At 37.2% G+C, this 10011-nt stretch overlaps 1 protein-coding gene across 2 annotated transcripts in view; it reads right to left on the reverse strand.

Moving 5' to 3' along the window:
• Positions 1 to 1142: 1142 nt before the first annotated feature.
• Positions 1143 to 10011, reverse strand: part of LOC113804037 (TWiK family of potassium channels protein 7) — a 13696-nt gene continuing 4827 nt past the window's right edge. Inside the window, exons 2-10 of one of the 2 annotated variants that reach the window (XM_070124609.1) lie at positions 9998 to 10011; positions 5557 to 5682; positions 3728 to 3888; positions 3259 to 3409; positions 2764 to 2902; positions 2328 to 2454; positions 1903 to 2137; positions 1650 to 1771; positions 1143 to 1395 (exon numbers count right to left, since the gene is read on the reverse strand). The exon at positions 9998 to 10011 is cut by the window's right edge and continues 37 nt beyond it. In XM_070124609.1, coding sequence (XP_069980710.1) covers positions 1243 to 1395; positions 1650 to 1771; positions 1903 to 2137; positions 2328 to 2454; positions 2764 to 2902; positions 3259 to 3409; positions 3728 to 3888; positions 5557 to 5682; positions 9998 to 10010 — 1227 coding nt within the window. In that variant the 5' untranslated portion in view covers position 10011 and the 3' untranslated portion in view covers positions 1143 to 1242. The remainder of the gene's footprint in view (positions 1396 to 1649; positions 1772 to 1902; positions 2138 to 2327; positions 2455 to 2763; positions 2903 to 3258; positions 3410 to 3727; positions 3889 to 5556; positions 5683 to 9997) is intronic. The other variant, XM_027354869.2, reaches the window with a different exon arrangement.

The raw sequence follows: 10011 nt of genomic DNA on the forward strand, positions 1-10011 counted from the left end.
AGTATAGTATTCCATTTACAGCATTTCGTTTTGGTGCTTTTTCCAAATAAAACACAGTTTTTATTTTCACTTTTACTTTAACATTATGTTTTACAGGTTTTAACTACTATCATTCTAAGGTAAAAAATTAGTTTCTAATGCAATTCTGCAATGTTGTATTTGAATTATCTATATCCAAAGAACAAATTCAAAATCTGTTAACTTATCATGTGCAACAGAATGCGTCCTTCTCTTATCAGTTCACGTACAGCTTATTGCAGAAATAAATTCAAAAACGTGTGCAAAAGTTGTATTTGCAGGTCATGGAGATATACCAGGCTTTGGCAAATCTAATAAACTTTATTGCTCATACAGACAGTAAGCGTCACCTTAAAATATCAGCTGTGATCATGGTAGTGTGATTATTAAAACTATTTTTGTACTTCGTGAATATTTATTCCAAACTAAACCAATCTCAGAGAGGAGCGCCAATTCCACGAGTCATCAGTGAATGAGTCATCAATGCAGGGCATGTACCTCAGGTCAAGTACCTTTGACCTCTTTTTGGAGGGATGTTTTAAGTGAAGAATAATTTTCCGTATTGCATTTTTCTTGCTTCAGAAATACTTTAGTGGAAATGAATAACATATATATACACTGTGTGTGTGTGTGTGCTTGTGCAGTGTGTGTGTGTGTGTGTGTGTGTGTGTGTGTGTGTGTGTGTGTGTGTGTGTGTGTGTGTGTGTGTGTGTGTGTGTGTGTGTGTGTGTGTGTACTTGTGCGGTGTGTGTGTGTGCTTGTGCGGTGTGTGTGTGTGTGTGTGTGTGTGTGTGTGTGTGTGTGTGTGTGTGTGTGTGTGTGTGTGTGTGTGTGTATGTGTGTGTGTGTGTGTGTGTGTGTGTGTGTGTGTGTGTGTGTGCTTGTGCGGCGTGTGTGTGTGGGGGGGGGGGTAAATGTATAAATGTAATTATAGATGAATATATATACAGGTATATATATATATATATATATATATATATATATATATATATATATATATATATATATATATATACAACAAATATATATATATATATATATATATATATATACAATATATATATATATATATATATATATATATATATATATATATATATATATATAATGTTTTATGTTATACAAAGAAAGATCCATCCTTTTATCTTATTTTATTTTTCACATGTGTCTCAAATTCCTCTTTCTTCCCACCATCATTTTCCACATCTCTTTCAACCTTTCCCCTTAGAGATCCTCCAGTTCCTCCTGGATGTTGGTGAAGTTACCGGCTCGGGTGGTGGTGGACTCGCCCTCGTGCGCCGGCATCAGGCTGAGCCGCTTGTTCCCGTCGCGGTCCTGCTGGGTCTCGGGGACGGTGCCGCGCTTGCTCTTCTTGTACTGCGGGGAGCGGGGAGGGGCTTGGTTAGGGTATCGAGGTGGCGCTATTTTGGGCTTTGGTGATGTTTATTATCTGATGGTTAGTATATACTGTACATACAACACGCTAAATGTACTGTAAAAAAAAAAAAAAAAAAAAAAACACACACACACACACACGCTCATACACACACACACACGCAGACACACACACACACACAAACGACCTTCCATAGCGGAATATCTAGATAAATATAGATAGACGAACCACTGACCTTGTACTTAACCATAGGATCAACTTCCTCTTCGATGAGACCAATTTCCTTGGCGAACCAGCGGGACTTGGCCACCAGCTGCTCCTGCATCAGGTTGATACACATGGACAGCAGTGCCATTCCTGAGAAAAATGTTGATGGCGTAACTTTATCATGTGATTACTAGAACACGTTTTTCACTATATGTTACCTGAATATACCCACATATAGCGACATTTAATTTATTTCTAATCAACACGTAGCGTCTACTGACCAAACAAGCAGAAGAGCACCGTCACCAGCATCTTCATGGCAGCCATGAGGCCGTCGGAGAGATCGAGGAACGAGTTTCCGGGCACGTAATCGCCAAAGCCGATGGTCGTGAGCGTGATGAACGTGAAGTAAACGGACTCCAGAAGGTCCCAGTTCTCCCACCACGAGAAGAGGACGCCGCCCAGCATCAGGTAGACGGTGATGATGCACAGGTTCACGACGATGGGTACGTCCACCTATTGGCCCAGCGGAAGGATGGGTAGAAATTGCTGCCTTCATGTCTACTTAGCACATGATGCTCATTCCTGTTCTGTACCTCCTTAGCCTTCTATTTTATGCTACTTTATACACCCATTTTGTATAAAAAAAGGTTACAAAAAAAGTTTTTTCTTCCAACTCCCTTTAAAAGTCAGATGACCAATTTACCGTGTTTGTAGGCATGAAGGTCTCGAAGCCAATGTCATCCTTCCACAGGCTCCTCTTCTCCACGGTCTTGCCCTTCTTCTGCTCGCTTATCCTTCGGCGAATCCTGCACCAGCGGCAGCACAGTCGGCTAATGAATAATGAGATAAAGTAAGTTTAATGAAAACTTCGTCCTCATTAATATGAGCGATTTAATTGGCTTTTTCCATGATAAAAATGCATTGATTGATATTAATAGAAAGGGTGATATTCACAATTTTTGTTTACAACAGTAGGATGAGCAATTAAATGCCGCACTCTAACCGAGGCCTCGGAAAGATCATAGTAAAAAAAAAAAAGAAAAGAAAAAAAAAAAGAAATCGACTTAATACAAAGTTTGTTTTTTTTTTATAGTTTTTTAGTTATACATCAAATATAAATATTGCAAAGCCAGACACACCTGTAGAGGTATCTGCACGAATTCGCAAGGAAATCACCAATGTTCGCCAAGAAAACCAGGAGGAGTGGAATGCCAATCACGTTGTATAAGATCGTGAAGATGCGGCCCAGGATGGTCTTGGGTGAGATGTGGCCGTACCCTGTGCGAGACCGAAGGCAAAGTGAGGCTGGGCGAGACTCAGCTATAAAGGCTGTGGGAAGTTAGGTGTCTGTATCTGTGCTTAGATTTGTATAAGCGTATGCCAGACTGCATTTTTTGTTTGTTCGTCTTCAAAACTGGACAGCAGGTGAAAGGTTTAGATTTTGTTTAATGCTTGTAAATGGTTTTATAAAATATCTGGAAATTGTTATAGAATACACCTCTTCTGTTACTGCGATTCGTTGATGAAAACCATTTAATTTTTTTTATAGTAATTCTGCAAGGTGATCAAGGGCATGCCTGTATGTATGGATACATGCACTGTACCAGCGACGGACAAAGAAATTATACACTAACCAATCGCAGCGATGCTAGTAACGGTGAACAGAAGCGACTTGGGGAGAGTCCAGTCCCAGTCCCACTTGTTAACATTTCCATCATATTTGATATCCGAGTCGCCGCTCTTTGTCACAACGAATTCGTGAAACACCACTAAGTTCTTCATGACCTGGGATGGAGAAGTAATCAGGAATCAAACCCACATCAGAAGCGAATCTTATTTTCTTATGTTTTACAGACATGAAACTGAATTTTAGACGTTATGACGACGGTGCCAAGGAGAAACAAAATGTCAACAAATCACTAACACCATTCACAAAAAAAGGAAAAATTAATAAAATAAGAAATAAATAGATAAAAGAAATAAACAAATAAAATAAAAATAAATAAAAACGTAGATAAAGAATAAAAATAAATAAAAACGTAAACAGATAACGAAGGAATTCACAGGACCTTCCCGCCCCGATCACCATACCACAACACCTACCAAACTGTGATACTCAGCCTTCGTGTGGTTGCGGGTGTTATGGTACCACAAGTAGGAGATGATGTACTTGGCTGCGTCGTTGATGTCCATGGCAACGTTGCGCTTCTTCTGGTATCTCATTTCCTCCGCCGGTTTCTCGATGGAGATGAAGATATAGGCTCCTGCGGTCATGGGCGGGAGGGGTGGTGGTGGATAGGAGGAGGGGAGAGGGGGTGGATAGGAGGGGGGGAGAGGGTAGTTCATTGCAGTTTACGAAGGCGATGTTATCATTTTTATAATCGTTATTATTATTATCGGTTTTATAATCATTGTTGTTATCATCAGTTTTATAAGAATTGTTAGCGTTACTACTGCTTTTATTATCATCATAATATTAATGATGATAATAATCATTATTGTCGTTATTGTTATTGTTGTTAATATCAAGGTCATTCTTATCGTCATTGCTTTTGTTGTTATGATTGCTATTATCATTAGCATCTCATTTGGTGATTCACCATCATTACCATTACACACATTCTTATCGTCCATATCATTATCACTATGCTTCACATCATCTTTTTAATCATCACAACCACAACTCATTACATTACAGCCATCACCACATTACAAACATCACCATCACTACAACCATCACCACAACCTTCACTACTACCACATCACAATTATCACAGGCATCACTCTCACCACATCAGAGTAATCACAACCTTCATCATCACCACATCCATCACTAGAACATCATTACCAAATCACCAGAACACAATCGCCATAAAATCACCATCACAATCATCACAAGGCATCACTACCACCACACCACAGTCACCACAACCATCACTACCATCATCACATCACACTCATCACATTATCACAATTACCACATCTCCATATCACAATCATCACATCATAATCACTGCAGGCAACAGCACATCACAATCATCACAACCTCCATCGAAATCACATCATCATAATCACCACAACCATCATCACAATCACCACATCACAACCGCCATCACATCACACGCACCACATCACAATCACCACAACCATCACAACCGTCATCACATCACAATCACCACAACCATCATCACACTCATCACATCACATGCACCACACCATCACAATCGCCACAACCATCATCACATCACACGTACAACAATAATCACAATCACCACACCACAACCGTCATCACATCACAATCACCACAACCATCGCAACCGCCATCACATCACATGCACCACAACATCACATTCACCACAACATCACAATCGCCACAACCATCATCACATCACACGCACCACAACATCACAATCACCACAGCCATCATCACACTCATCACAACCATCATCACATCGCACGCACCGCATCACAATCACCACAACCATCATCACACTCATCACAACTGTCATCACATCGCACGCACCACAACATCACAATTACCACAACCATAATCACATCACACGCACCACATCACAATCATCATCACACTCATCAGAACCGTCATCACATCACACGCACCACACCACAATCACCATCACATCACACGCACCACAACATCACAATCATCACAACCGTCATCACATCACACGCACCACACCACAATCACCACAACCACCATCACATCACACGCACCACAACATCGCAATCATCATCACACTCATCACAACCGTCGTCACATCACACGCACCACACCACAGTCACCATCACATCACACGCACCACAGCATCACAATCATCACAACCATCATCACATCACACGCAACACAACATCGCAATCACCACAACCATCACCACACTCATCACAACCTTCATCATACCACAATCACCACATACCGATGACAGTGTAGACGGAGACGAGGATGAAGAGGCCGACGTGGGAGAACATGATCCGCGCCACAACCTTGCCACAACTCTTTTTCTCATGTTTATCGCTTTTGAAGCTGCTCATCTTCTTTATGGCTGTTGGAAGAGTCAGAGAGGGGGAGGAGGAGGGAAGGGGGAAAGAAGGGGATTAGTTTTTTTCCTTTGTTTTTTTGGCGGGAAATGGTTTCTCAATTTTCATAAGGGGAAGGGATCGTGGTGATAAAAGAGTTTCGAAGGGTGTTTTGTGAAATTGGAATCCGTTATTGTGTTTTTTTTTTGGGGGGCGGCCTTTTTTGTTAATAGTCTATTTTTTGAAATTATTATTTGCGCAATTTATGGTTATGATGATGATGCTAAACCATCATCATCATCATCACCATTATCATTATCATTGTCATTACTTTATTGTTATCATTGTTATGATTTTTATTATGATGATGATTGTGATTATAATAATTATCTTTACTACTAATGATTTTATTATTATTATTATGATCATTATTGCTATCATCATTATTATCATTATCATTATTATTATTATTATTATTATTATTATCATTATTATTGTCATTATTATTATTGTTATTATCATTATTATTATTATCGTTATCATTATTAGCATTATCATTATAATTATCATTATCATTGTCATTATAATCAATATCATTATTATTGATATCATTTTTATTACTATTATTATCATGATTAGTAGTATCATGATCATCAGTATTATCATTATCATCATCACTGTTATTGCTGTTACTATTATTGTTATTGTTATCATTATACCACTTGTATTAATGTTATGAGAATCATCGTCAATGTTGTTTGGAATTAGCGTATTATTATTACCATGATTAATAAGGCCTATTTCTACCAGTAATCCCATTATAATTACTGCTAATATTATCATCAACCGGACTATGATTATCAAGACTCGCCTACACTTGCAATATCATTAAAATCTACATTCAGATCATTACTAACGATATTACATAGCCATCATAATAACAACTACATCTCCAGAGCTCATTATCACCTCTTTAGCACAACTGACAATTATCGTATTTATCATATAATTTACTCTGTTTCTGAGTTTAAGCGTTCTCCTAGAAACGGCGGGTCTGTTGTGGTTACTCAGCGGACGTAGCAACAGGGGCAGTTACTGGTTATTTTCTTCCCGTTGTTTTGTTTATTTATTTTTCAGGTTGCGTGTTGTGCTTATCTCTTTTTTATCTATTTATTTATTTGTTTGTTTAGATTGATGATTTGTTTATTTTGTTGGAATGGGCGATTGTTGTCACGGTCTAATTCTCGTGGTTTGTATGCATGGTGAAAGGGAGGGGGACGGGGAGGGAGAGAGGGGAAGGGAGAAGGGGAGAAAGAGTAGAAAGGACAATAGAAAGTGGGGAGGGGAAAGAGGGGGGGGGGGGAGAAGAGTATACAGGGAAATGGTGAAAGGATAGGGGCATTGAGAGGGAGATAGGAGAATGAAGAGGAAAGCTAAAGGGGGAGAAGAAAGAGGGAAGGTAAGAGAAGAAGCAGAAAAAAGGAGAGGGAGAGAGAGAGAGAGAGAGAGAGAGAGAGAGAGAGAGAGAGAGAGAGAGAGAGAGAGAGAGAGAGAGAGAGAGAGAGAGAGAGAGAGAGAGAGAGAGAGAGACGAGAAGAAAGAATACCAGAAGAGAGAGAGAAAAAAAGAAAGGGGAAGGGGTTATGGAAGAGGAGAGAGGGAACAGGTAAAGTAAGGGAGAGAGACGGAGAAGCAAATGAAATTCAATCGGGAAAATTGATACTGATGTCGACCGAACCCTTGGAATTGGCGGCATCAGATGAACTCGGGAACAAGACACATGGAGGAAATAACGATAAAATAAACACATTTTGTTTGTTCGAATTGCAGTATATTCGATGAAATTTGATAACGATTTGAAAATATTATCAGTAAGTAGAGTGAATGCTTTATGAAATGTAGGGCCAGGGCACTCAGTTAGTTACAGGTATTCGGAAGAAAAAATTAAAGTATGCAAATAACCATAATAGTAATAATCAAAATATGATGATGATGATAATAATAATGATAATAATAATGATAATAATAATAATGATAATGATGATAATAATAATATTGATAATAATGATAATAATAATAATGATAATGATGATAATAAGAATAACAATAATAATAGTAATAAAATACCAATACTAATAACAACAAAAATTGCAGATTCCAAATAGTGCACTGATTTAGTTCGCGATATTTACAAAAAAATGACGACCCAGATGTCATCGGCAAGGTAAACAATCAGCAGTATAGACTAATTTTGACGACATATCATGGTATTGAAGAAATAAGGATAGTATTCACCGCTTTTTTTTTTTTGCGCATCAGTAAATCGTCATGATTACCAGATATTGAGGAATTACTTTACTGAAAGAACAACATAGATATTATGTAAAATGTCAAATGAAAGTGAAGCATTGAATACATACATTAAATATATATAATAGAATGACAATATATATATATATATATGTATATATACATATATATGTATATATAAATATATATATGTATATATATATACATATATATATATATACATATACATATATATATATATATATATATATATATATATATATATATATAGAGAGAGAGAGAGAGAGAGAGAGAGAGAGAGAGAGAGAGAGAGAGAGAGAGAAAGAAAGAGAGAATGAAAAAAGAGAAAGGACGAGAAAGCGAGACAAACAGACACACAGACAGATAGATACACTGGACACATCCAAGGCTAAAATGATAGAACAAGGATATAACATATAGAGAAGAGTATAAACAACACTGCGTATGCATACTTACTGCTTGATGAGTACATACATTTACAAATATATGTGCATAGCTATATCGCATATAAAGTTTTAATAACAGACAAGCAGACAGACATTAAGAGAGAGATGATCAGGTTTTAAAGGGAAAAAATGTCGTTTGATTAATATTTTACGTCGGCCGGCGGTTTTCCCTCTTTTTATGACCCCCCCCCCCCACACTCCCCGAGCACTTGGCCTTCCCTTCCAGGTTTCCCTCAGATCTTTAACTAAATGTCAAAAACCTTTTTTGGAATATAAGAAATTGATGGGGAAATTGCGTTCTTAGTTGAATAAAGAATTCTAAATAACTAGTTTCCACACATTCACTTGTTAAGAGAATGTTAAGAGAATGTTGAATATATTTCGAATTTTCTCCTTGGGGCTTGAGATAAATACCACACTAACAGTATTATAAATATGCACATACATGAAAAGTAAATTAATTCAAGATCCCAAAATATACAGACTGCAAGATATGGAAAAATGAACCGAATTGCAAATCGACTGAGTAAAATATAAAACGTATAAAACATGTACATTCGCTAATATCATAAGGGATGTGGTATGACTATTTCCAATTTGTTATTTTTTCATGGAAACATGATCTGGAACAAATAATCTATAACAATTCCTTATCTTTTGAAATATAATTAATTGGTAATTGGCTCATTGAGATATTAAGTTGGTAAAAAAGATAACACGGAAGTGAAGAACAGGAGAGGCCAAAATTTAAAACAAGTTTGCCAGAGAGTGTCTGTACAGGTGTTATATAACCACTATATAACTGTCACGTCGTTAGTATCATTCGCAAACGAATAAAAGAAATTGCATGCCGGCAAAAAGGGATTATACACGAAATACTAAACGCTAGCGATGAAGATGGAAGAGAATGATCTTTATTGACATATTTGGCCAACCTTTGTATACACCAGAAATCCCAACAAAAATCGCCAAAGGAGAAAATGTTGCGAAATGAAATGCAGAGAGCAACATGAGAGGAAAAATATAAACAGGTATATACAAACACACTGGCGGATAGATTAAGAAAGAGAGAAACGACACGACAGAAGAAACTGCAGGTGAAAGAAGAAAGTTAAGCCACAGATATACACTATAGAGTTTATCTTTCCTAGTACGACAGGAAGCCATGCGCACTGAATCTCGTACGCTGGAACTGAGAATCTATCTTTGATTTAATTTTGTATTTTATTTATTATTATTATCATTATTTTTATTATTATTATTATTATCATTATTATTATTATCATTATTATTATTATTATTTTGCATAAACTATGGAATGAAAAACAGAATAGGATTTAGCGTTTCTGATCACTATTTATCAGTCCCAACGTCATTTGGAAAAAAAAGATAAGCCAAGCGCGTAAAAAAGTGAATTACCTTGCACCCTCTAAAAAATACGGAATAGAATCACCCTTTTACAGATCATCATTAAAATAAACAGCATTTAGTACACAACGTCAATGAGAGAATGTAATGAATAGAAAAAGACGATAATTAAGAGAAAATGTCGAAGAGTCCTTACAAGGAGGCGGCATG

The sequence above is a fragment of the Penaeus vannamei genome, chromosome 8 (genome assembly GCF_042767895.1).
Source record: "Penaeus vannamei isolate JL-2024 chromosome 8, ASM4276789v1, whole genome shotgun sequence".
Taxonomy (NCBI): Eukaryota; Metazoa; Arthropoda; class Malacostraca; order Decapoda; family Penaeidae; genus Penaeus; species Penaeus vannamei.